The sequence below is a fragment of the Neoarius graeffei genome, chromosome 4 (genome assembly GCF_027579695.1).
Source record: "Neoarius graeffei isolate fNeoGra1 chromosome 4, fNeoGra1.pri, whole genome shotgun sequence".
Lineage (NCBI taxonomy): Eukaryota > Metazoa > Chordata > Actinopteri > Siluriformes > Ariidae > Neoarius > Neoarius graeffei.
Window position 1 is genome coordinate 63,245,985 of NC_083572.1, and position 27,461 is coordinate 63,273,445.

The 27,461-nt window shown below is 49.4% G+C and overlaps 1 protein-coding gene across 1 annotated transcript in view; it reads left to right on the top strand.

Moving 5' to 3' along the window:
* The window catches only part of LOC132885129 (synaptonemal complex protein 1-like), a 123,674-nt gene that overhangs the window by 37,790 nt on the left and 58,423 nt on the right, over positions 1-27,461 (top strand). Inside the window, exons 10-15 of the mRNA XM_060919461.1 lie at positions 13,163-13,271; positions 13,358-13,452; positions 13,585-13,769; positions 13,885-13,952; positions 14,028-14,089; positions 14,174-14,290. Of these exons, the coding sequence (XP_060775444.1) occupies positions 13,163-13,271; positions 13,358-13,452; positions 13,585-13,769; positions 13,885-13,952; positions 14,028-14,089; positions 14,174-14,290 (636 nt within the window). The remainder of the gene's footprint in view (positions 1-13,162; positions 13,272-13,357; positions 13,453-13,584; positions 13,770-13,884; positions 13,953-14,027; positions 14,090-14,173; positions 14,291-27,461) is intronic.

The following is a 27,461-nucleotide window of genomic DNA, read 5'->3' on the forward strand; positions in this document are numbered from 1 at the left end:
AGGAGAAAGAGAGCAGAGGAAGGGGGCTCTCTCCCGCACCAGAAGACTTGTGTGTGTGTGTGCGCGCGCTACTGGGAGAGTGTGAAGTTAAAGCTGAAAAGCTAAAATAAGAGTTTTGGAACTCAGTTCTGGCCTGCCGTACTTCTGTGCTCCACCCACCCACTCTGACTTCTACAGTGGTGCCGAAACCCGGGACCGAGCACAGAAGAGAACAGCCCCATGGAGTCCTTCCCCTTCGCAGACCTGATCCACACCCTCACCATGGCCCAACAGAGCTAGCGCCAGGCGCTGGTCGCCCTCCAAAAGGAGCAAGAACAACGGTTCGAGGCCCTGGTGCTGGCGCAACAGAAAGATTGTCAGGCGTTCCGGCACCTCCTCGCGTCAGTGGGGGCCACCATCTCCACCTCTGCGGGTCCACTCCACCTCACCCCGATGAAGACGGGCCCGCACAACGACCCTGAGGCCTTCCTCACGCTATTTGAACAAGCAGCAGAAGCCTCGGGGTGGCCGGTGGAACAGCGCGCGGCGCGCCTCCTCCCCCTGCTAATGGATGAGGCGCAGCTGGCCACACTACAGCTCCCCGCCGACAGCCGGCTGGTCTACGCGGACCTGCGCCGGGCCATCCTCCAGCATGTGGGGCGCACCCCCGAATAACATCGTCAGCGCTTCCGCGCTCTGTGCCTAGAGGAAGTCGGCCGCCCGTTCGCGTTTAGCCAGCAACTCCGGGACGCCTGCAGGTGGTGGCTGAGGGCTGACAACCGCGACGCCGAGGGAGTCGTCGACCTGGTGGCACTGGAGCAGTTAATCGCACAACTTCACAAAGGAATGGCAGAGTGGGTCCAGTGCCATCGCCCGGCGTCGCTGGATCAGGCCATTGAATTGGCGGAGGATCATTTGGCAGCTGTTCCTGCGGCAGGATCACAGATCCCCTCTTCGCTTCTTTCCTCTGTCTCTCTCTCCCTCTCCCCTTCTGTGTCTCGTCCTCGCCCCGTTCCCCCACCGCGGAGGCGGGGGCCGGCTCCCTCACAGCCGGTCCGCCGCACCCGCGGTGTCCTCCCGTTTACCACTTTCGTGTCTGTCTCTCCCCCCCCTCAGGTGAGTGAGCTCCAGAGTACCGGTGCAGAGAGAAAGCCCGGGCCGGTTTGCTGGCGCTGTGGGGAGCCGGGCCACCTCCAACAGCAGTGCTTGGTGATGGAAGTGGGTGCGGTGGTTCGGATCCCCGACGCGCCAGGAGCCGCCCTCGATCAGGCCGGAGCGTATCGCATACCGGTGAGTATCCAAGGGGATACATATCAGGCTTTGGTGGACTCTGGCTGCAATCAGACCTCAATTCAAGAAAAGCCTGGTGCAAGACGAGGCATTGGGGGGAGCACAGGGGGTGAAGGTGTTGTGTGTGCACGGGGATGTTCACAACTACCCTTTAGTGTCGGTCCACATTCTATTTCGAGGGGAGAAATTTAGAGTAAATGCGGTGGTTAATCCTCGCCTGACCCACTCGATAATTTTGGGGACTGATTGGCCGGGATTCGGGGCATTAATGAGTCATTTAGTAAAGAGTGGGTCCTGCCGTAGTTCAGCAAGGGGAGGTCCTGGTGTGGCTTTGGCGGGAGCAGCTGTCACAGAGCCATCTACGTCATCTTCGCGTCAGAGTGAGGAGCTGCCGGCTCCTCCTCCCTCTCTCGGGGAATCCCTCGCGGATTTCCCGTTAGAGCAGTTGCGAGACGAGACTCTGCGGCATGTGTTTGACCAAGTGAGAGTAATCGATGGTCAAACACTCCAGCCAAACGCCACCCCGTCATTCCCTTATTTTTCTATTATGAAGGATAGATTATACCGAGTGACACAGGACACTCAGAATAAAGAACAAATCACGCAGCTCTTGATTCCAGAAAGCCGCCGGGAATTGGTATTCCAGGCAGCTCACTTTAATCCCATGGGTGGACACTTAGGGCAGAATAAAACACTAGCCCAAATAATGGCCCGGTTCTATTGGACAGAAATTCGCGGCAATGTCCGTAGGTGGTGTACGGCGTGCCGCGAATGCCAGTTAGTAAATCCAGCGGCCATTCCAAAAGCGCCTTTGCGCCCTCTACCATTAATCGAGACCCCGTTCGAAAGAATTGGGATAGATCACGTCGGGCCATTAGATCGGTCAGCACGAGGGTACCGCTTCATATTAGTTCTGGTGGACTATGCAACACGATACCCGGAAGCAGTGCCTCTTCGCAATATCTCAGCACGCAGTATTGCGGAAGCACTCTTCCGCGTTATCTCCCGAGTTGGAATCCCGAAAGAGATTGTGACTGATCAGTGCACCTCATTTATGTCACGAACACTGAACGAACTGTATGGGTTATTAGGTATTAAGCCGATCCGCACCAGCGTGTATCACCCACAAACGGAGGGTTTAGTTGAATGATTCAATCGCACCCTCAAAAATATAATTAAGAAATTCGTAAGCGAGGATGCACGGAATTGGGATAAATGGCTCGGACCCTTGTTGTTTGCAGTGCGAGAGGTCCCACAAGCCTCCACGGGGTTCTCCCTGTTCGAATTGTTATATGGGCGTAAGTCGCACGGCATTTTAGACGTATTGCGAGAAAATTGGGAGGAGGGACCTTCACCAGGTAAAAATGAAATTCAATACGTTATTGATCTGCGCGCAAAACTCCACACACTCACGCACCTAACCCAGGAGAATTTGCGGCAGGCCCAAGAATGGCAAATCCGCCTGTATGACAAGGGTACGCACCTTAGGGAGTTCGCACTGGGAGATAAAGTACTCGTACTGTTGCCCACATCAAGCTCCAAATTAATCGCCAAGTGGCAAGGACCCTTTGAGGTCACACGGCGAGTCGGGGACGTCGACTACGAGGTGAGGTGAACGGACACGGGTGGGGCGCTACAGATTTACCACCTCAATCTACTCAAACTCTGGAACGAGGAGCTCCCCATGGCGTTGGTGTCGGTGGTTCCGGAGAAGGCAGAGCTGGGGCCGGAGGTTCAAAAGGGAGTATTGGCATTGCGTACCTCTCCGGTCCCCTGTGGAGACCACCTCTCCCCGACACAACTCGCGGAGGTTGCCCAGTTGCAGACCGAATTTTTGGACATGTTCTCGCCCCTGCCCGGCCGCACCGACCTCATGGAGCACCACATTGAGACGCCCTCGGGGGTGGTAGTGCGTAGCCGCCCTTACAGGCTACCCGAACACAAGAAAAAGGTGGTTTGGGAAGAACTCGAGGCCATGCTCAAAATGGGCATTGTCGAGGAGTCCCACAGCGACTGGAGCAGCCTGGTGGTCTTGGTACCCAAGGCCGACGGGTCGGTCTGGTTCTGTGTAGACGATAGAAAAGTCAACACGGTGTCTAAATTCGACGCGTACCCAATGCCTCATATTGATGAGTTGCTCGATCGAGTAGGCACGGCTCGCTTTTACTTGACACTGGATTTGACAAAGGGTTATTGGTAGAACCCCTTGACTCCATTATCCCGAGAAAAAACGGCCTTTTCCACACCGTTCGGCTTACACCAGTTTGTCACACTTCCTTTTGGGCTGTTTGGGGCGCCCGCTATGTTTCAGCGGCTGATGGATAGGGTCCTCCGCCCCCACGCCACCTATGCTGCCGCGTACCTTGACGACATCATTATTTATAGTAATGACTGGCCGCGGCACCTACAACACCTGAGGGCCGTCCTTAGGTCACTGAGGCGGGCGGGTCTCATAGCCAACCCGAAGAAGTGTGCGATTGGGCGGGTGGAAGTACAGTATCTGGGCTTCCACTTGGGCAATGGGCAGGTGCATCCCCAAATTAACAAGACTGCAGCGATTGCGGCTTGCTCGAGACCCAAGACCAAAAATGGGGTGAGACAGTTCCTGGGGCTGGCTGGCTATTATCATAGGTTTATACCTAATTATTCGGACGTCACCAGCCCGCTGACTGATCTCACTAAAAAGGGGGCACCAGATCCGGTCCAGTGGACGAAGCAATGCCAGCGGGCTTTTTCTGAGGTAAAGGCTGCACTGTGTGGGGGGCCACTGTTACACTCCCCTGACTTTTCTCTCCCTTTTATATTGCAGACGGACGCATCGGACAGAGGGCTGGGGGCTGTTTTGTCCCAGGAGGTGGAGGGGGAGGATTGCCCAGTGCTGTACATTAGTCGGAAGCTGTCAGTGCGTGAGGGGCGCTACAGCACCATAGAGAAGGAGTGCGTGGCCATCAAGTGGGCGGTCCTCGCCCTCCGTTACAACCTGCTGGGACGCCCTTTCACCCTCTGTTCGGACCACGCGCCCCTCCAGTGGCTCCACTGCATGAAGGATGCCAACGCGCGGATCACCCATTGGTATCTGGCACTCCAACCCTTTAACTTCAAGGTGGTCCACAGGCCGGGGACGCAGATGGTTGTGGCGGACTTTCTCTCCCGTCAAGGGGGGGGGGGGGGGAGTCGGCTGCGGGCCGGACGGCTGCCCGGCCTGAGTCGGGCGGTGGGGGTATGTGGCAGTGGGGGCGTGGTCAAGCGTCGATCTGTGACCGGAGGGCGGAGTCAGGGAAGGTAAGTGGCAGAATCACTACACCTGATGTGAATTAACCTCTGTTTGTGTGTCTTCCCAGCAACCACACCCTATATAAGGAGAGAGAGGGCAGAGGAAGGGGGCTCTCTCCCACACCAGAAGACTTGTGTGTGTGTGTGTGTGTGTGTGTGTGTGTGTGTGTGCGCGTGCGTGCATGCGTGACTGGGAGAGTGTGAAGTTAAAGCTAAAATAAAAGAGTTTTGGAACTCAGTTCTGGCCTGCCGTACTTCTGTGCTCCACCCACCCACTCTGACTTCTACACTTTGCTAATGAGTGCACCTGGCATGCTTTGGTATGTGCAGGCAGATGCAAGCAGGGAGAACTCAAGCTCTCTGCTTATCACCACCAAGGTTAGGAAAGGTGGTTACATCATGAGAAGATGCGGAGTTAGGACGAACTCAAGCACCCTGCTCATTACCACCAAGGCCACAGAAAGGCGATTACAGCATGTGGAAAACATCTCTTCTCAGTACACTAAGCTACTTTAACTCAACATACAGAAACACAGAGAATAATAATGTTTGTCCATTCAATTTCCCTCACATTTCCCCCTTTTTTATCCTACAGGATAATAATTGCTAAAAGAAAAGAAATGTACACAATTTCAGTGATGAGTTCCCAGAGAGATTCAACTTAACACGTCATTGAGTGTACAGGCATAATGCTAAGGCTGTTTTTATAAGACATAGACATCTTAAGTTAACGCTAGCAAGCTATATACATAGATCAGGAAACAATAGAACAGGAAACAACCACAAATGAAAATCTTTTAAGTTAGGGCTAATTTCATGTCAACTGTGCTGATGTCATTGAACGGTGGGTTGTGGTCTTCGTGTGGGTTTTGGAGGCCAGTCAGGCAAGTCGTCTGGGTCTATTTTCACCATCTGGTAACCAATAATTGTCAGCTGCCTCTGAAACACAGACATACAACATTGACAGAAAACAGGGAGCAAACATAGCATCACAATCACTAAGCCCAGGACCGGTATGGTGGATAGAATTAGAGTCTTCCATCCACTAAACCAACGCCACCAGCTGTCTTTGTCTCCTCCATGTTCGTCTTCTCGTAATTGTTCAGCCACCTTGCGCATCTTGTTCAGTGCCTCAGTGATGTTACCATGATTCCCGTTGTTTTCAGGAATGTATGTACAACAGTGTTCTCCTATCATGACACACACTTCACCTTCCTTTGCCAAAAGGATGTCGAGGGCCATGCAATTCTGTGTCGTCATTAATCTGAGTGCGGTCAATTCAGTTCTCACGCCCTCCATGGCCTCTATGGTTGAATTCACGAACTGTGCCAGTCTATAATGCACCACCTCAAGTTCATTCCAGAGTTGTGTTGTCCCGTACTGTGGAAACAGTGCCTGGAAGAATTTCTTCACCTTGGGCTGCAGCTGATGTTCTGGAGGAAGAAAATCATCGTTGACACTTCTGTGCTGTCTGCCACTCATCTCAGGGGTTGCTATTATTAGGTGGGCATGTAATTGGATCAGGGCACACGTGCCTTTCCAATCTACTGGAAAAAAGTTATACACATGGTGACCACACTTCCACTGCCAGCCTGGGTAATAGAAGGTTGGACCCGCTAACTGAGTTAGATTCCCTCCTGGTCCTAAGTCACCTCCTGTTGTCACTTTTCTGCCTTGCAGAGTGCCACTTCGTCCCATGCAGGTCACATTGGATTTGGGACTGAACCTTGCACTGTGCGAACGGTTGAACACCTACTTTCCTTGACCTTCCCTACGGGGGTAGATTTTGGATCACCCCTTCGCCCTGCGTATAGGTATAATTTATCCCCTTTCCTGGTTCATTTACACTAATTTCTACCCTCAGGTCGTCTCCCCCACCTTGATACGTGACATTACAGCCTTTTTCTACATCGTTACAGACAGCTTCCATCACGGCTCGCCATGCTTGCGCAGTATCTTCATCCGTTGTGTTGGCGATCTCGAACACGAATGGTTGTGTAACGGTGTGTGGTAGGGTGGAGCAAACTAGACAAATTGACCTGTTAGCTTGTTTAGCTGTAAAATTAGCATACTGCCAATACAAATTATGAGTTGGATGTCTCCCTTGTCTCGATTCTGTGTCAGTCTGGGTTCCCTGTGTCGACCACCACACGAATCCTCCCGTGAGCCCCAGCAGGATCAAGATGCTCAGGCCCACAACTGGACCTAGTTTATAATGATTTACCCAATTCATTTTATGTTAACTAGGTCTCCGAGTTAACCCTTGCCCTTCTTGACATTTATTGGTGCTCAGAGGGCAGGCATGCCCTATCAGCCCTCGTCCCACCTCACCGGAGCTTGGAGAAACTCGGAACTTCTGAAACCAGTTTTACTGACTAGATACTAAAATACTCTTCTCTATTGAGGGTGCAACAGCGTAACTGTGCTGCCACGCTCAGTTCCGCGGAACTTGCTCGCCACGTGGTTTGGATCAAGGTGGGAAAGCGGTCATGTGAGGCACCTTCTAAATGATAATTGCTTACCTCTTCTCCTGAGTCTCGGGTTACCACTTGTCTCACCTTATGGTCGTTCTAAGATGTACTCAGTTAACACTTCTTTCTCCTCGTTGGTGTCATTCAGATTTGTCCGCTAGGATTGTCCTCCTGGAGCTGTCACCCTGACCTCTTCGTCCGTGATAAGGAGCCACAGCCCGTCTCCTAATGGGTTACACTCTCCAGTGTCCACTAATTCTTGGGTGCATGCGTGATTGATGCGATACTCGCACTGTTCCATGTAGTGTTTTTTTTTCTTTCTTCCTCACGAGCTTTAGTCAGCGTCTGTGTCACTTAGGCCTTCTTTTCCCTCCTGCTCAGCCAGTTCAGGAACCCTCCTGCAGTGGCTAGCGTGGATCCACGTCACTCTGCCCGTGACCTTCACTGCCGTTGGGGTTGCAAGCAGGACCTGGACTGGGCCATTCCACCATGGCCTGTTCCACTTGGTTCGTTGGAAATCCTTCATCACTATCCAATCCCCTGGATGTAGATCGTGCAGAGGTCCCTCAGCGGGTTTGGGAAGTGCTTCTTTTACCTGTTTGTGGATAGATTTCAAAGCAGAGGACAATGTTGCACAGTAATTCAACATTGCATCATCACACAGTGTAGTGTCCGGCAGTGTTCCTTGAGCTGGCCCTATCCCTGTGTTGGGTACTCGTCCAAACAGAATTTCGAATGGGCTTAACCCATGCTTAGGTCTAATTTGCATCCTCATTTGTGTGAGCACTACAGGGAGGACCTTTGTCCATCCTAGCCCTGTTTCTGCACAAGCTTTGCTTAGTTTATTTTTAAGTGACCCATTTTCCCTCTCTACTGCTCCCGCACTGGCAGGATGGTAGGCACAATGTTGTTTCAGGTCTATCCCTAGGAATGCTCCTATTTTCTTCAGGGCTGCATTAACAAAGGGTGCTCCATTGTCACTTGAGATTTTGCTAGGTATACCCCACCTAGGAATTATATCTCTCAGGAGTGCTTTGACTACTGCCTCTGAGTCTTGTTTAGCTGTGGGGAATACTTCAACCCATTTTGAAAACATGTCAACTACTATCAGGCAATACCTTTTCCCTTCACTACGTGTCGGTTCAATAAAGTCCATTTGGAGGTGATCAAATGGTTTGTCTGGTATTGGGTGTGCTGCTTGAGTTAGTCTGATACCTTGACCTGCATTATGTTGTGCACATATCAAGCATTGCTTGCAAAATTTCGCAGCATAATTTGAAAACCCCTTTGTGAACCATCTCTTTGTTACTTCTGCTACCATCCCCCCTTTTGACACATGGGTGAGCCCATGTGCCAATTTTGCATAGAAAGGGAACATGTATTTTGGTAGACAGGGACGGCCCGAGGGACAAACCCAGACCAAGTTTGCAAAGATACAGCCTGCCTGTTTCCAGACTTGTCTCTCGTCCTGAGTGGCAGTGCTCTGAAGGTTCGCTAGCTGTAAACAGGGGATAGAAACCTGAGGAAAGCAAGGTTAGAGGGTGAACTGGAAGCTGAGGCTGCACACTTAGCTGCCGCGTCCACCCTGGCATTCCCTTGAGACACAAGATCAGCATTGTTAGTATGGGCAGCACACTTACACACAGCAATGGCTCTAGGGAGTAGAATAGCATCCAACAACTCAGAGACCAGTTTATAATGTGCAATGGGAGATCCTGTGCCAGTGAGAAAATTTCTGTGTTTCCAAATGGTGTCAAAATCGTGCACAATGCCAAATGCATACCTACTGTCTGTAAAAATATTGACAGATTGCCCTGCCGCCAATTTGCATGCCTCAATGAGGGCACAGAGCTCTGCGGCCTGCGCCGACAGGTTTGAAGGCAGACACGACGCCTTGAGGACCTCGTGATCTGAGACTACGGCAAAACCTACTTTGTTCTTTCCCGTCTCTGGGTCTCTGGAGGCTGAACCATCCACATAGAGGACCATGTCTGGATTTTCCAAAGGGTCGCTCTTTAAGTCTGCCCTGGGGGAACAAAAATCATTAGTGAGAGCAACACAGTCATGTGGCTCTCCATCATCCTCTGTAGGGAGAAGAGAGGCAGGATTCAGAACAGTACAACGTTTCACAATGATGTTAGGCATATCAAGTATGACAGTGTTATACGTCAACCATCTCTGTGCTGACAAATGTGACGTCTTTTTCTCCAACAGAAGCAGGGAGACCGCATGTGGGACCAAAAGGGTGAGGTTAGAATACCCCACAATATTTTTGGAGGCAGTTACCGCCTTTTCAGCTGCAGCAACTGCACGCAGGCAAACAGGAAGTCCAGCTGCCACTAGATCCAGCCTGCTGGAGAAGTAAGCTACAGGTCTCAATCTATCCCTGTGTTTCTGCAAAAGAACAGAGGTCATAAAACCCTTCTTTTCATCTACAGTTTGAACAAATGGTTTATTGGGGTCAGGCAGTCCCAGAGTGGGTGTGGTCTGCAGAGTGCTCTTTAGGGACGTCAGGCACGCGCGGGACAGCTGCAGCATTGACTGCTTGCAGATCTTGGACAAACCTCCACTCATTCAGCTGGGACGGTTTTCTTGCCTTCTTAACTGGAAAAAATAGGAGTGCGCACTGGAGAGTCCGGGCAAGGGACAATTACACCTGCCTTCAGCAACGAATCAAAGACCGTTTTTATACCTGCGATTGCTTCTGGTTTGAGTGGGTACTGGGTCTGTCTAGGCCTGAAATCTGATTTGGGGGTGATCACCACTGGTTCAGCATTCTTTATTAGGCCTACATCATGTTTACCCTTCGCCCAAACGGAATTTGGAACTCCCGCCAATTTGGGGTGCACCTCTGCTGGAGTTATGCCTGTGAAAACAGAGACAAACAGGCCACTATGGCCGGGGTCCCCAGGACCCTGGTCATCAGTGGCTAATATTACACTTTGCTTAACATGCACACACACAGCCTGACTTTGCTTGTAGACCCCAAGCCTTTGGCAAAACAACACACTAGGGTCCTCTATTCGGGACCATTCATTGTCATTGGCTGCACACTTCCTGACCCACTTCCCCACATCTTTCCAATGGGCGGCTCGTGGCTTTACTAATGAGACATGGGGTATAGAATTAACGATGTCAACGAAATCATGCTGGCAGCAGCCGACCTCAGAGTCCTCTGACACAAGGCCGCGTATAACATGTTTGAGAACACTGCGACGAACATTGATGCAGTTGTTCGGACAACGAGTAAAATGGACCTGCACAGCGCAATAATGTTTAGACCAATATGTAGTTTTGAGGGTCAGTCTTTCACGCGCATGGGGGTCTGCAAACCAAGTCTTTTCAAACTCCACATCTTGCCCTTGGTGAACATGTGCTGTACGTACAATGCAAATCTTCCTCTTTCATATAATCTGTGTCAACTGATGGTGTTCAAGTGTGCGAGCTGTACAAGGTGTTTGGGAGTTTGTGCGAGTTGATCTGAGCAGAGCCGCCAGACATATACATACAGGGGGCTTCCAAACCCATACTGCACACCGCACATTTCACTTACTTCAATAGTTAGTCCATCTGGAGTGGATGTGAGATTTACTCCTAATTTGCACATTAAATCGCGTGCTAACAAATTTATTGGACATGTATGTGAGATGAGGAATGAGTGGGACATAACTATTCCTCCCTTGCTTTTACACGGGAGGTTGACTGAGAAAGTTTCAGCTACAGGTCGTCCTGAGATGCCCATCGTCTGAATAGAATTTGAGCTGAGCGGTGGGTCTACTGGAAGTACCCCATGTTGTATCACTGAGTGTCCTGCTCCAGAAGCTATGAAAAAGGTTAACACATGCCCACATACAGTGAGGGGCATACAAGGGAGTTTAGAGAAGGGAGTAGTTGTGTATTTTAACAAACTTAATGCAACTTCAGGTGTGTCTATCTGGACTGGTGTATCGGGCGTTTCTGTGTAGTCTTGCTGTTGCATGCAGGTGCTGCTACTAATGTGTTTAACGTTATGTGAATGCTCCTGTCTATGTGTATCTGTATCATCAGGTGTGTGTGTGTGTGTGTGTGTGTGTGTGTGTATTACCTCCCCTTTTCTCTGTGTGGAGCCTGTTCCCGGAGTCCGCCCATCAGTCTGCTTTGCTGTACTCCTCACAGGGCCTCTGGCTGCTACTGTGGAGACAATTTCGAGCAATGTGTCCCTTCTGATTGCAGTTGTAGCAGGTTGCACCTTTTATCCAGGACGAGTCACTCCAGGTCGTCCTGTCTCGGCCCCTACCTTGACTTCTTCCTCTTCTTCTTCCTCTTTGTCCAGGCTGAACAGTCTGGAGAAGAGTGAGAGTGGTGGCGTGTAGGTCTTGGTCTCTTTGTGTTGACTTTGTCTTCTCCTTTTCTTTCATCAGCCTTTCTGCATGCACAGTGTACTGCTCGATCTTGGTGAGGCTCAGGAGTGCCCTCCACTGCAGCCAGAGTCACAGGCCTGGTCAGGCCACTGTGTTTCTCGTGCGTGGCAGTGAGACGGCCGAGAAACGCTGACACCACTTCACTATCTTCTTGCTTACACATACTGATGTATGACTTAGTAATGTCTATGTTCAAGGGAAAAGTACTGTCCAGACAAGCACAGAGAGCAGTGATGGTATCTCTGTACTCACCATTGCCAGCCGTGCTCCAGTCTGGTGTAGTCGCTTGCTGGTCAGCTTCCGGCCACTCTTTGGAAACTTTGTTCCAATCTATACCCATCTTGATCATGAGTAGGCAGCGAAGTTTATGGGTGGTTGGTCGGAATTCTCTGCAAAATATCAACAGCTCATTACCAAATCTCTTTCCTCCTACCTCTCTCACATTGGGAAGAGAAGCCATGCTTTCCTTCATGTCAGCTGTCGTCCAGGGTCTGTGGACTAGAAGCATGCTGTCAGCTCCAGCCACTTCCACCACTGGAAGATGAAGAACTTCAGACTTTAGGTTACAGCCTTGTGGACCCACTGGTGAGCATGTGGTCAGGTCCAGGAGGGTGTCTCTTCCGTCGCCATATGCAAGACTGGATCTCATGTGTGACGGAGAAGTGCTGAGAGGCGCTGATGCTGGAGGCGGCTGGTAGGCTGGGAGAGATTCCAGAGGCTCAGTTTTTTTTTCTTTGTCTCGACTTCTCCCCCTTTCTGTGGGTGAAGTGCTTGTGGGAGTGATACACCGCCTTGCTGAGGAGGCAGTGTGTGTCAGGGTGGTGGGGCAGACTCCAGGTCAGGGTCCATCTGAAATTTCAAGCACTGAGAAGAGGGTGAGAGTCCTGCCTGTCGTTTCTCTCTTTTGTACTCTCTCTTAAGTGTTTCTTCTTTCCATGCAGAAAACTCCCTCCAGTCCCCTAAGACCTTAACATTATCTGCAGACTCTTCTTTTTCCTTCTGTTCCAACTTTTCTTCTAACTGTCCTATCTGCCTGGGACTAAAACTGCCCTTTTCAGGGAATCCTAAGTCCTTTACCCATATGTCAAACTGTGCCAAACAATCCTTGCCATACGAGGTTTTCATAAACTGGATGTTTGGGTTGTCATAGGAACACCCACTTCTTATTATAGCACATGTAGCCTCTGGCTTACTTGCTTCTTCCTTTCCTTTCTCTAACTTGCTGCTTCTGTTCCCCATTGTACACTGTTATATTAATAGGCTGTGACAACAGCGGCTGAGTTTCATTATCAGGATCACAAGAAGAACAGGTTGGACTATGTCCAAAAATGCGACACAATAATTCTTTAACGCTTTTGGATCATTAATCCCTTTTGACTGAGAATGACCCGCATGCATGGTTTGGCTTCTGGCACATCCATACAGTTTTAAATACAATACCTACAATTAAAGTTTGTTTTTATTGCATTTATTTCATTCCTGGGCTCCCATCTGTAACAGCGAGTAGTGCTGCATTCCATTAATAAATTTTACAATAGATTATTACATTATAATAGAATAGATGAGCCAAAATAATTGGGGATCTTTTTTTAATGGGCCCCAACTTGTGACAAGTATGAATAGGTGGGCCTTAAAGTAGAAAACACTGAGAACCCCTGGAATAGAAAAAAAACAGAGAAGTGTGTAAGATTTTTTGCAGACACATTGATTATAGTTTATTTATTTATTTATTTATTTATTTAAATTAAGGTTTCCCTGCTTGAAGAAAAACTAAGAGAAAAGGAAAGTCAGTTTACAGAAACTTTACTCAAACTCCAAGAGACTCAGGAAAACTTCAGGCAACTTCAGGAATCTGCAAGTATGTTTGCACAAAATTTAAACTTGCTTAATTTTCTGGGAGTTTAAAATGTGATTCTTTAAACAAGTTGTGACTCGTTTATTTAGAGCAGCATCTCGAATTACTTCACAACTGTAAACAAGAACAGGATGAACTTAAGGAAAAATTGGAAAGAGAACAACAACTCAGGCGTGAGAGTGAGGTTTGTGCTCATAGTATTTTCATGTGATTCATAGAATCTGTTTGGTTGTAGATGCTTGATTTTCCTCTCCTCAATCATGTGTATTATATTATGTGTTATGTTATTAATAGTACATTTATTTGATTTCTCCAGGAAAACCAGAAATCATTAGTTAACATGCTTGAACAAACCAAAGAAATGTATGTCAATAAACTTCTGGAGAAAGATACCAAACTTAAAGAAATAAATAATATCAAAGAACAATTGGCACACCAAATTGAAGAGATACAAGAAGCAGCAGATTCCTTACAGTCGTCTTTAAAATCTGAGAAAAAGAGGTAAGTTGGCAGAGAACTGATATGCTCCATATGAGTAATACTAAGAACAGTTTGAGCTGCAGAAAACAGGTTAGTCTGTTCTTACTCTCTTTTATGGATTCCTTTATTTTCATAGGGTTCAAGAACTTGTATCAGAGCTTAGCACAGTATCTCAGGAGCTCTGCAGCAAAAACACTGAACTAGGTAGGTATATATTGCATAGATAACAAGCTAAAAGCTTTCTTGCCATCTTCCCTGCTAAATCAAGTATCACCACAGGAATAATAAGAGAAGTGAAAGTGGAGTGTGACAGCCAAATACAAGCTCTGAAATTTGAAATGGTATGTAGTGTTCTCACCAAAGCATTATGTTTTCAGTAATAATTCACTAAATTGATAATGTATGCCCTTACTGTTACATTAAAGGAAACAAAGGAAAATACCCTTAAGTCTTTTGAGGAAAAGATAAAAGCAGATGAAGAACAGATTCTTCAGCTGACTTCAGGACATCAGGAAAAACAAGCAGAAATAAACAATTTGAAGGTAAAATCTGAAGCTAGTCTAAGTATCTGTATCATGATAAATGCAGACATACCAACTTATATGGTCTGAGCAGGGCACCGCTAGAAATTTTGGGCCCTATAAAAGAATATAATATGCCCCCCCACCAAAAAAAACAAACGACCCTTAGTTTATCCAGAGGTAGTGTAACTTTCTAACAAAAAAAAAAAAACACACATGAATTCAAAAGTCTGAGTTTGTCAAACACTAGTAATGACCCACTGGATCTGAACATCTCTACTTAATTCATCACAGAAGACACAGACCTTGTTTATACTCTGATATTACTTTTCATTAATATTGATATTTATAATAACTAATATTACTCTGTTAATGTGGGGCCCTTAGAATTGCCCCTCGGGTCTGGATGGATCAGAGTCTGAGAAATTTACAGCTAAATTATATACAAACAAACAGTCAGATAATAGTGCTGGACATTTCATGCATAATGATTTGACTTATGTTTTAGTTCAAAAATATGTATATACTTTGTAGCATCTCTTTTCTTTTCTTTTTTTCTTCTTTGTATTTAATCAATAGTTTTGGGATCACATTCCACAATGTATAAGTGCCTGCATGCTGGCATAATGTCAGCATGCAGGCACTTATGGATGTATGTGCAGGGGAGCACGGAGATCGCAAACTGGCAAACGCATCCAAAATGCTAGACAAAATCAAAGTTGAGGGACAGGCAGGGGTCGATCAGTCAGCAAACAGAGTAATAAGGGCTAGACTAAAAGGTAACGAGAACGAGACAATAACAAGGGTCGAGAACATGATAAGGCAGGCAGAATAACAAGGCTTGGTATGACAGGTTAGACACTGAACGATACTTTGCATCAACTGAGTGTGGGAGAGGTGTTTATATAGCATGGGCTGATTAACCAGGAAATGAGTGACAGATGCTACGGGTAAACCACTCTTCCATGGCCTGTACCCGTGCTGGAAGGATGCAAGTTGTGTGGCTGAGTGTTTGAGAGAGTTTTGCGCATATTCGACCCATGGGATGAATCGGGCCCAGTCCCCTTAGCTTCGCATGCAGAGGATTCTGAGGAAACATCCTATTTCTTGGTTGGCTCTCTCTACCTGGCCATTTGACTGGGGATGATATCCCAAAGTGAGGCTCACCGAGACCCTTAGCTGCTCCATGAAGCTGGCCCACAGATGAGAGATGAATTGAGGGCCACGGTCACTGACTATGTCTTCTGGGATGCCGAAGTATCGGAACATGTGTTGGAACAATAATTCGGTGGTCTGAAATGCTGTGAGTAAGCCAGATAATGGGATGAGTCTCAGCACTTTGGAGAAGCGGTCAATATTGACCAAAACTGTGGAGTTGCCTTGGGATGGTGGCAGGTCTGTGATGAAGTTAATTGCCAGGTGGGACCATGGTCTCTGAGGCACAGGAAGAGGGCATAGTTTGCCAGCCAGAGAAGTTTGAGGGACCTTAGTTTGAGCGCACTCAGTGCATGAAGAGATTAAACGAATGATCTCAGTCAGCATATTCTCCCACCAGTACTTGTTTTGCAGCAGTTGGTGGGTGTGATGGCTGCTGGGATGACCAGTGGCAGGAGAAGTGTGAGCCCATGTGATGAGTCTGCTCCTGAGATGATTAGGGATGTACAGGCAGCCCGGTGGGCAGTTGGCTGGAGGATTCTGTGGTTGTGAGTCCCTTGTCGAGGTCCCAGGTGAACGCCTGGAAGAAGCATTCAGGTGTCCGGATGAGATGAGGATCCTGGTTGTGAAGAGATGGGCTGAAGATGCATGACAGGGCATCAGCCTTGGTGTTTTTGGTGCCAGGACAATAAAATATTGTGAAGTTGAAATGGGTGAAGAATAGTACCCATTGGGCTTGGCATGGGTTCAGTCCCTTTGCCTTCTTGAGATACTCGAGGTTTTTATGATCAATAAAAATGACAAAGGGGTGTGTGCCCCCCTCCAACGAGTGCCTCCATTCCTCTAAGGCGAGCTTGATAGCTAGTAGCTCTCGGTTCCCGACGTCATAGTTTCTGTCTGCTGGAGTGAGCTTTTTGGAGAAGAATGCTACTGGGTAGAACTTGGGCCTTTTGCCGAAGCAATAGGAGAGAACCCTTCTTACACCAATCTCAGAGCCGTCCACTTCGACCATGAAATGTTGGATCAGGTCCAGATGCTGAAGGATAGGGTCTGTGGTGAAAGCTGTTTTGAGCCTGTCGAAGGCCTCTTCGGCTGTGGGGTTCCAATGGAGGTGTTTGGGTCCCTTCTTCAGGAGGGAGGTCAGGGGCGTGATGAGGGTGCTGAACCCGCTAATGAAATGACGATAAAAGTTTGTGAAGCCTAGGAAACATTGGAGGTCCTTCACTGAGGTGGGTACAGGCCAGGACATGACTGCAATTACCTTGGAGGGGTCCATGCTGACCCCCTCAGCACTGATGATGTACCCCAGGAAGGAGATCTTACGCATGTGAAATTCACACTTCTCAGCCTTGACATAGAGATGGTTCTTAGACAGGCACTTGAGTACTGATCAAACATGGTTAAGATGACTCTCGTCATCAGGGGAGTAGATCAGGATATCATTGATGTAAGCTATGACATACCTCCCCAACATGTCTTGCAGCACATCGTTAATGAGGCACTGGAACATGCTTGGTACCAAAGAGAGGCCATAAGGCATGACCCGGTACTCAAAATAGCCAGTGCTGGTACTGAAGGTGGTCTTCCACTCGTCACCCTCGCGGATGCAGACCAGGTTGTAAGCACTATGTAGGTTAAGCTTGGAGAAGATCATGGCGCTGCAGAGCTGTTCCAATGCAGAGGGCACCGGATGCTGAGTGGGCTGTGCAATGAGTTTGTGGACAGATTGAACCTCTGGATGACTGAGCTGGCCATGAACTTTCCCTCTGCCCCGAAGTTGATAAACGCAGAGAGCACATGGGTAGAGGAAGACCGTTTCAGTAATACTGGAAGCTTGTAAGATCGAATTCTTAGTGATCTCATGGTACTCACTGAATCAGCCTTGGTCTCCTCAGAGCTAGTGCATGGCAGGTGGACTGGACACTGGATGATAAGTTGACTGGAGCTCCCGCAATAGAAGCACAAGTCCTCCTTCTTTCTCCGATCTCATTTGGAGCGTTTCAAGCAAGCACAAGAAACTTCCATGGGAGAGAGAGAATCAGCGGCCATGGCAGGCTTGGCTTCCTCCCGGAGGGATGGGCAGCTGGATAGCAGATGGTCTAGCCAAATGGCGAGCTCAATGAGAGCGTCCAGAGTGAGATGTTCATTGCGGCATGCTAGTTCACTCAATACTTAGGGGTGAAGTCCTTGGCGAAACCCCGCCTTTAACACTGGCTCATTCCATCCGCTGGCAGCTGCAAGAGTCTGAAAATCTAGGGCATAATCGGCGACTCTCCTTGAACCTTGCATGATGGTGAGTAGGCTCTCGCCGACTTCAATTCCCTCCAGTTCGTGATCGAACACATGCTTGAATAACTCCAGAAAGCTGTGGTAGGAGGTGATGTGTTCACCTCCGCTCCTCCACACTGCGCTGACCCATTGTAGCGCTTTGCCAGTTAAAAGTGAAGGAAATCCGGCGATCATCTGAGATGTGTGAGAGCAAGGAGAAGTACATGGAGCACTGAAGCAGAAACTTCTTGCAGCTGAGCACATCCCTGGCGTACTTCTTCGGGCGTGGAAGTGGGAGCGCGGGACTCAGAGGAGCTTCGGGGCGCATTAGGAGGGCCTGCAGCATCATAGCAGTGAGCTGATGTTGAGGTCAGCGAGCATCTGCTGATGTTCTCCGAAGAGGCGCCCCTGAGCGATCAAAGCAGTCTGCCACACCTCCTCTGCTGCATCCATATGCGGCGAAGTATCCTGTCAGGATGCAGGCACTTACGGATGTATGTGCAGACGAGAGTGGGGATCACAGACTGGCAAACATATCTAAAACACTAGATGAAATCAAAATCAAGGGACAGGCAGGGGTCGATCAATCAGCAGACAGAGTAATAATGGCTAGACTAAAGGGGAACAAGAACGAGACAGTAACGAGGGTCAAGAACACGATAAGGCAGGCAGAATAACAAGGCTTGGTATGACAGGTTAGACATTGAATGATACTTTGCATCAAGTGAGTGTGGGAGAGGTGTTTTATATAGCATGGGCTGATTAACCAGGAAATGTAATTAATAGGCAGGCGATAGAGGGCGCTGTGGTTCTTGGGTGTGGTAGTTCAGATTGGCCATGTTTGTAGTCTGACTGGAAGTAGCGCTTTCTGTAGCGTTACTGACACATCATTTTACAACCCTGTAGCGGGTACAATGTGTGGGTGGAGCACAGAAGACGGCAGGACAGAGATCAGGATGCCAACAATCGGCTTTTATTGCCAAACTTTTCAGCTTAACATATAATTCAATAGCTCAGAGAGTGACTCGCGCGCGCACACACACAGACTGTCGTCTCCTCTGGATAATCACTGACTCCCCTCCGCTCTCACTCTCCCTCTTTAAGTAGGGCGCGGTTTACTGGGGAGAACACACACAAAACATAGGTTAATCACAGTCAGGTGAAGCGATTCTGCCACTTACCTTCCCCAACTCCGCACTCCTGTCACAGACCGGCGCTTGACCACGCCCCCGCTGCCACATACCCCCACCGCCCGACTCAGGCCGGGCGCCCGTCCGGCCCGCAGCCGACTCCCCCCCCCTTGACGGGAGAGGAAGTCCGCCACGACCATCTGCGCCCCCGGCCTGTGGACCACCTTGAAGTTGAAAGGTTGGAGCGCTAGATACCAACGGGTGATCCGCGCATTGGCATCCTTCATGCGGTGGAGCCACTGGAGGGGCGCGTGGTCCGAACAGAGGGTGAAAGAGCGCCCCAGCAGGTAGTAACGGAGGGCGAGGACCGCCCACTTGATCGCCAGGCACTCCTTCTCGATGGTGCTGTAGCGCCCCTCACGCACTGACAGCTTTCGGCTGATGTATAATACTGGGCGATCCTCTCCCCCCTCCTGCTGGGACAAAACGGCCCCCGGCCCTCTGTCCGACACATCCGTCTGTAACAAAAAAGGGAGAGAGAAGTCAGGGGAGTGCAAAAGTGGCCCCCCACACAGTGCAGCCTTTACCTCAGAGAAAGCCCGCTGGCACTGCTCCGTCCACTGGACCGGATCTGGCGCCCCCTTTTTAGTGAGGTCAGTCAGCGGGCTGGTGACGTCCGAATAATTAGGTATAAACCTACGATAATAGCCAGCCAGCCCCAGGAATTGTCTCACCCCCTTTTTGGTCTTGGGCCTCGGGCAGGCCGCAATCGCTGCTGTCTTATTAATTTGGGGACGCACCTGCCCGTTACCCAAGTGGAAGCCCAGATACTGTACTTCCACCCGCCCAATCGCACACTTCTTCGGGTTGGCAGTGAGCCCCGCCCGCCCCAGCGACCTAAGGACGGCCCTCAGGTGTTGCAGGTGCCGCTGCCAGTCATTACTATAAATGATGTCGTCTAAGTAAGCGGCCGCATAGGTGGCGTGGGGCCGGAGGACCCGGTCCATCAGCCGCTGAAACGTAGCGGGCGCCCCAAACAGCCCAAAAGGAAGTGTGACGAACTGGTGTAAGCCGAACGGTGTGGAAAAGGCCGTTTTTTCCCGGGATAATGGAGTCAAGGGGATCTGCCAATATCCCTTCGTCAAATCCAGTGCCGAGTAAAAGCGAGCCGTGCCTAGTCGATCGAGCAGCTCATCAATACGAGGCATTGGGTACGCGTCAAATTTAGACACCGCGTTGACTTTCCTATAGTCCACACAGAACCGGACCGACCCGTCGGCCTTGGGAACCAAGACCACCGGGCTGCTCCAGTCACTGTGGGACTCCTCGACGATGCCCATTTCGAGCATGGCCTGAAGTTCTTCCCGAACCACCTTTTTTTTGTGTTCGGGTAATCTATAAGGACGGCTACGCACTATCACCCCCGGGGGCGTCTCTATGTGGTGTTCTATGAGATTGGTGCGACCGGGCAGGGGCGAGAACACATCCGAAAACTTGGCCTGCAACTGGGCGACCTCCCTGAGTTGGGTCGGGGAGAGGTGGTCTCCACAGGGGACCGGAGAGGTGCGAGATGCCAATGACCCTTTTTGGACCTCCGGCCCCAGCTCCGCCTTCTCCGGAACTACCGACACCAACGCCACGGGGACCTCCTCGTTCCAGAGCTTCAGCAGATTGAGGTGGTAGATCTGTAGCGCCCCCTCCCTGTCCGTTCGCCTAACCTCATAGTCGACGTCCCCGACTCGCCGTGTGACCTCAAAGGGCCCTTGCCACTTGGCGATTAATTTGGAGCTCGACGTGGGCAACAGGACGAGTACCTTATATCCCGGAGTGAACTCTCTAAGGCGCATGCCCTTGTTGTACAGGCGGGTTTGCCGTTCCTGGGCCTGCCGCAAATTCTCCTGAGTTAAGTGGGTGAGCGTGTGGAGTTTTGCGCGCAGATCCATAACGTATTGAATTTTATTTTTGCTCTGTGAAGGTCCCTCCTCCCAATTTTCCCACAGTACATCTAAGATGCCGCGCGGCTTATGCCCATACAATAATTCAAACGGGGAGAACCCCGTGGAGGCTTGGGGGACCTCTCGCACTGCAAACAACAAGGGTTCAAGCCACTTATCCCAGTTACGTGCGTCCTCACTTACGAATTTTTTGATAATATTCTTGAGGGTGCGATTGAACCGTTCGACTAAACCGTCCATCTGTGGGTGATACACGCTGGTGCGGATCGGCTTAATACCCAGTAGCCCATACAGTTCGGCCAGTGTTCGTGACATAAACGAGGTGCCTTGATCAGTCAGAATCTCTTTCGGGATTCCGACCCGGGAGATGACGTGGAAGAGGGCCTCTGCAATACTACGTGCGGAGATATTGCGAAGAGGCACCGCTTCCGGGTATCGCGTTGCATAGTCCACCAGAACCAATATAAAGCGGTACCCTCGTGTTGACCGATCTAATGGCCCAACGAGATCCATCCCAATTTTTTCAAACGGGGTCTCGATTAATGGTAGGGGGCGCAATGGCGCTTTTGGAATGGCCACTGGATTTACTAACTGGCATTCGCGGCACGCCGTACACCACTTACGGACGTCGCCGCGAATCCCCGGCCAATAGAATCGGGCCATTATCTGGGTGAGTGTTTTATCCTGCCTGAGGTGTCCAGCCATGGGATTAAAGTGAGCCGCCTGGAATACCAATTCCCGGCGGCTCTTTGGAATTAACAACTGGGTGACACGCTCCTTCGTCTGAGTGTCCTGCGTCACTCGGTATAACCTATCCTTTAAAATGGAAAAATAGGGGAAGGTCGGGGTGGCGTTCGGCTGGAGCGTTTGACCATCGATTACTCTCACTTGGTCAAACGCGTGTCGCAGAGTTTCGTCTCGCGATTGTTCCAGTGGGAAATCCGCGAGGGATTCCCCAGTAGAAAGAGGAGGGGCTGGGGGCTCCTCACTCTGTCGCGGAGATGACGTAGACGGCTCTGCAACCGCAGCTCCAGCCAAAACGACACCGGGACCCTCCCCTGCTAACCGGCAGGACCCACTCTTTACTAGGTGTGCCATCAACCCCCGAAATCCCGGCCAATCAGTCCCCAAGATCAAAGAGTGGGTAAGGCGAGGATTAACCGCCGCCTTTACTATGGATTTGTCCCCTCTGAAATGTATGTGGACCGACACCAACGGGTAGCAGTGAACATCCCCGTGCACACACAACACCTTCACCCCTTGTGCTCCCCCCAATGCCTCGTCTTGCACCAGGCTTTGGCGGATCGAGGTCTGGTTGCAACCTGAATCCACCAACGCCTGATATGTCGCCCCTTGTACACTTACCGGTATGCGATACGCTCCGGCCTGATCGAGGGCAGCCTCTGGCGCGTCGGGGATCCGCACCACCGCCCCCACCTCCATCGCGGCACACTGTTGCTGTAGGTGGCCCGGTTCCCCGCAGCGCCAGCAAACCGGCCCAGGCCTCCCCTCTGCAGCTGTGGTTTGAGGGTCACTCACCTGAGGGGGGGGAGAGACAGACACAGAAGGGAGAAACGGGAGGGCACCACGGGTGCGGTGGGCCGGCTGAGGTGGAGCCGGCCCCCGCCTCCGTGGTGGGGGAATGGGGTGAGGACGGGACATGGGAGGAGGGGGAAGAGAGAGAGAGAGAGAAGAGGAGAGAGAAGATGATGTCATCCGTTGTCCTGCCACCGGGACAGCCACCAGATGATCCTCCGCCAGTCCTACGGCCTGATCCAGCGACGCCGGGCGGTGGCACTGGACCCACTCCGCGGTTCCGGCGGGTAGGCGGGCGATGAACTGTTCCAGCGCCACCTGGTCGATGATCCCCACGGCGTCGCGATCTTCGGCCCTCAGCCACCGCCAGCAGGCGTCCCGGAGCTGCTGGCCGAACGCGAACGGGCTGCCGACTTCCTCCATTCGCAGCGCGCAGAAGCGCTGGTGCTGCTGCTCCAGCGTGCGCCCCACGCGCTGGAGGACAGCCCGGCGAAGGTCGGCGTAGGCCAGCCGGTGGTCGGTGGGGAGCTGTAGTGCGGCTAACTACGCCTCTCCCGTCAGGAGGGGGAGGAGGCGCGCCGCGAGCTGCTCCATCGGCCACCCCGAGGCTTCGGCGACCTGCTCGAACAACGCGATGAACGCCTCGGGGTCGTCCTGCGGGCCCATCTTAGTCAAGGTGATGGGAGATGGGCCCGCGGCCGGGGCGCCGGTGGACCCCGCCGATGCGAGGAGGCGCCGGAACGCCTCTCGGTCTTCCTGCTGAGCCAGCACCAGGGCTTCGAAGTGGCGCTCCTGCTCCTTCCGGAGCGTGACGAGTGCCTGGTGCTGGCTCTGCTGAGCCGTGGCGAGGGCGTGGACCAAGTCCGCGAACGGGGAGGATTCCATGCGGCTGCAGGACAGGTGCTCCACCTTCCCAGGTTTCGGCACCACTGTAGCGGGTACAATGTGTGGGTGGAGCACATAAGACGGCAGGACAGAGATCAGGATGCCAACAATCGGCTTTTATTGCCAAACTTTTCAGCTTAACATATAATTCAATAGCTCAGAGAGTGACTCGCGCGCGCACACACACAGACTGTCGTCTCCTCTGGATAATCACTGACTCCCCTCCGCTCTCACTCTCCCTCTTTAAGTAGGGCGCTGTTTACTGGGGAGAACACACACAAAACATAGGTTAATCACACTCAGGTGAAGCGATTCTGCCACTTACCTTCCCCAACTCCGCCCTCCTGTCACAGACCGGCGCTTGACCACGACCCCGCTGCCACAAACCCCAAATCAGAAAAAGTTGGGCTGGTATTGAAAATGCAAATGAAATAAAAAAAGAAAACAGTGATTTCTAAATTTTCTTTGACTTGTATTTCATTGCAGACCCAATATATTTTATATTTTGTCTGATCAACTTCATTTTAGTTGTTAATATACATCCATTCCTGCATTTTAGGCCTGTAGCACACTCCCAGAAAAGCTGGGATGGGGGCAGGTTGGGGTTAGTAATGAGGTAAAACAATTAAATAATGATGTGATTTGAAACAGGTGATTGTAATCATGATTTGGTACAAAATCGGTATCCAGGAAAGGCCTAGCAAACATGGGTAGAGGATCTTCAGTTTGTCAATAAACGTGTGAGAAACTTGAAATGTGTTTAAACAATGTTCCTCAAAGAAAGATATGAAGGGATTTGGATATTTCACCCTCTATGGTGCATAATATTGTTAAAAGATTCAAGGAGGAATTTCAGTGCATCAAGGGCACAAGTCTAAGCTGAACACCCGTGATCTCCGATCCCTCAGACGGCACTGCAACAGTAATCATCAGTCATCTATAGCTGATATAACCACATGGGTTTGGGATTACTTTGGAAAGCCTTTGTCGTGCACTATAGTACAGAGTTACATCCTCAAATGCCAGTTAAAACTTTACTGTGCAAAAAGGAAGCCTTATGTTAACTGTGTCCAGAAGCGCCATTGACTTCTCTGGGCTCAGAGAAATCTGAGATGGATCATCACACAGTGGAAATGTGTATTGTGACCAGACAAATCAGTATTCCAGGTCGTTTTTGTAAGAAATGGATGCCGTGTGCTTTGGACCAAAGACAAAAAGGACCATCCAGACTGTTACTAGCAACAAGTCCAAAAGCCAGGGTCTGTCATGATATGGGCTTGTGTCAGTGCCCTTGGCAAAGGTAACTTACACTTCTGTGATGGCAGCATTAATGCAGAATAGTACATTGAAATTTTGGAGCAACATATGCTGCCTTCATGACAACATCTTTTTCAACAAGACAATGCAAAACCACATTCTGCACACATTACAAAGGCATGGCTGTGGAAGAAGAGGGTGCCTGTCCCGAACAGAGTATGTGTGGCAAATTTTGAGATGAAAAATATGACAATGACAACCCCATATTGTTGCATACCTAAGGCCCCGGTCACACCGCCCAAACTTTGCTGGAGCGTTCCTGGAGCGGTGAAAAAAATTCATCACCGCTCGTAACCGTTCACCACCGTTTAACAAAAGTTGGCCCCCGTTAAAGCAACGCCGTATACGCTCGGCCACCGCTGATGTTTCTCGAGGGGCCCTCCTACCGCTCCGAAAGTTTTGAGCTGCACAAAATATTGCGAGCGGTGATGAGGGGGCAATTTTCCGCCCCGGCAAAGTTCACCCCTGCTCCACCAACGCCCAGTCAAAGTTTGGCACTGCTAGACGCAAGTTCGTGGACGCTTGGGTCCGCTAGGCCAACGCAGAAATCTTGAACGCTGGACCACCGCTGCTTCGCCAGCATTGCCCGGGCGGCGATTAAACGTTGCACAAACTTCGGTGGAGCGGTTGTAAGCGTTTTACGAGCGGACACGGGGTTACTGGAACGGTGTCGGGCGTTGAAGCAGCTATCCATGCCGGCGATGAACTTTGGTTTGGCGTTGGTATAGAGGTGTCGGAGCGGGACCAGAATTTGGCTATAAATACGGGGAGAAATGGACCAGGAGCTCATTTGGAATTGAGCTGCCGTTGAGTTCAGACCTCATCTATATCGAATTTGCTCAAAGTTACAGTAAAACTGTATCATCATGGATGCTGAGAGACTTGCTATGATTGGTGCACTAGTCCAACAGCAGAATCAGAACCTCCTCAGATTGCAACAAGCTGTTGACAGATTTTTTTATTTGATTTTATTCGATCATAATGTAAAATGAAGTACAAAATACATTAAAATCAGGATTACACAAGAAAGCGCAAGCACTTATTTCCATTGTGGTCCCATTAAAACACGTAAAACAGCAATGGCAACGTTATGATTTGACTTAATATTGACTCACTGTACTATGTAAATGGTGAAAATAATAATAATAATAACAACAACCACAATAATAAAATAATAATAATAATAAATTGACTTAAATTGACTAGACTAGTAGACAATGAAAATGCATTGTATAGACTAGACTGGAATTTGATTATAAAATTTGATTTCAAAAAGTATGACTAGTACCTATGGATAACAATTATAAAGTAAAATGTTGTATATATTAATAGTAAATATCAAATGATGATTAAATAATGATAAAGATAATATAATAGCAAATAATAATAACATTAAGGAAAAGACAGCAAAAACATAATGAAAATAGAAATAATCTGACTGACAGCAAACAATAAACAAAAAATAAAGTAATATGAATGATAATAAAAAGTATAAAGTAATATAAATAATATTAATAACAAACGTTTTTATAGATAAAAATATGATAAGATCAACTAAACAACAGTGAAAAAAGGGGAAAAGCTATACAGACAACAGAACAGTAATAAGAATTTTAACTAGAAAAAAAAAGGAGAAGAGAGAGAAGAAGGAGAGACAGAGTTGTGTGGGTCAGACAGTGGATACTGAGAAGGCCTGAACATGGACTGTATGACAAGCTGATGGTGGAGCTTCTATCAAAAATCTATCAGAACTTGTATCAAAACGATCCGTTCAGCTCCGTAGTCACAAGCGGTATGCCGCTAAACCAACTTTATACCCCCGCCGAGCCAAAGCCCGCATGCGCAGAACGCCGCTATACCAACGTTCGCGTCACCGCTAAACCAACGCTCGCTACCGCCAAACCAACGCTAAAGCAACACCGGCTTCAGCGGTGCACTGCTAAGCCAACGCCCGTGTTTTCGATTTTTTTCCCATTTTGTGCGCGGTGACGAGCGTTGTCGAAATTCGGCCCCCCCTCCCTACCGTTCAAGGAACGCTCCAGCAAAGTTCGGGCGGTGTGACCGGGGCCTTAAGACCTATTTGCAGGAAGACTGGGACAAAAATAACATCTGAAACACTTCATCACTTCATGGATGCAAACGACACGCCTTTTGGTGGATGTTGCCTTTTTCACAGCTGTCTGGGGGACTTGTGTGAATCGTGCAGATCCGATGAGTTTTTTTTTTTTTTTTTGGGGGGGGGGGGGGGGGGGGCGTTGGAGTGTCTGATTATAATTTTATCAAAGTAAATTCTGTATTAAAATTACTAAATAAGCAAATGCCGTTACAGTCCATGAAACAGGAAGTATAAATATGAGAAGAAAACAGTAAATCAGAAAGCTGCGCACGTAAAGCCAATTACGTAACTTAGGTTGGACTGATGGAAATCCTTGCGGATGCAGTGAAGTGCAGCCAGCAGCAGATAATGGCGCGCAGCCAATTGGCTTTACGTGCGCAGCTTTCTGATTTACTGCCCAGTAAAACACTTGTGGCCATATAATATGATTTTTACATGTAGTTTAGACATTTGAAAATAAAATGTCAAATGAACACTGCATTTTCATTTTAATTCTAAAAGCCATTGTGCATTGCAGTGCACAAAAATGCTAATACATGGTTTGTACATTGTTAGTTTTTTATTTTTTATCAGACATCTAATTTTTTAGGTTTGTTTACCTGACATGTTTCGACATACGACTGTCGTCTTCCTCAGAGTGTCACCGGATGTTATTGGTGACGCATCTTTTATCAGCTGATGTTTCCGAAGGCGTGGCCTTCCTGTCTGGATTGACAGGTCGGTCACGCCTTCTACTGTCAGTTCGTCCCCTGCAAGATGGCACTCCAAGTATGGGAGAGCATGTATGCTCCCTCATCTCGGTTGATGGTCCTCGGACTTCGCTTACGGAT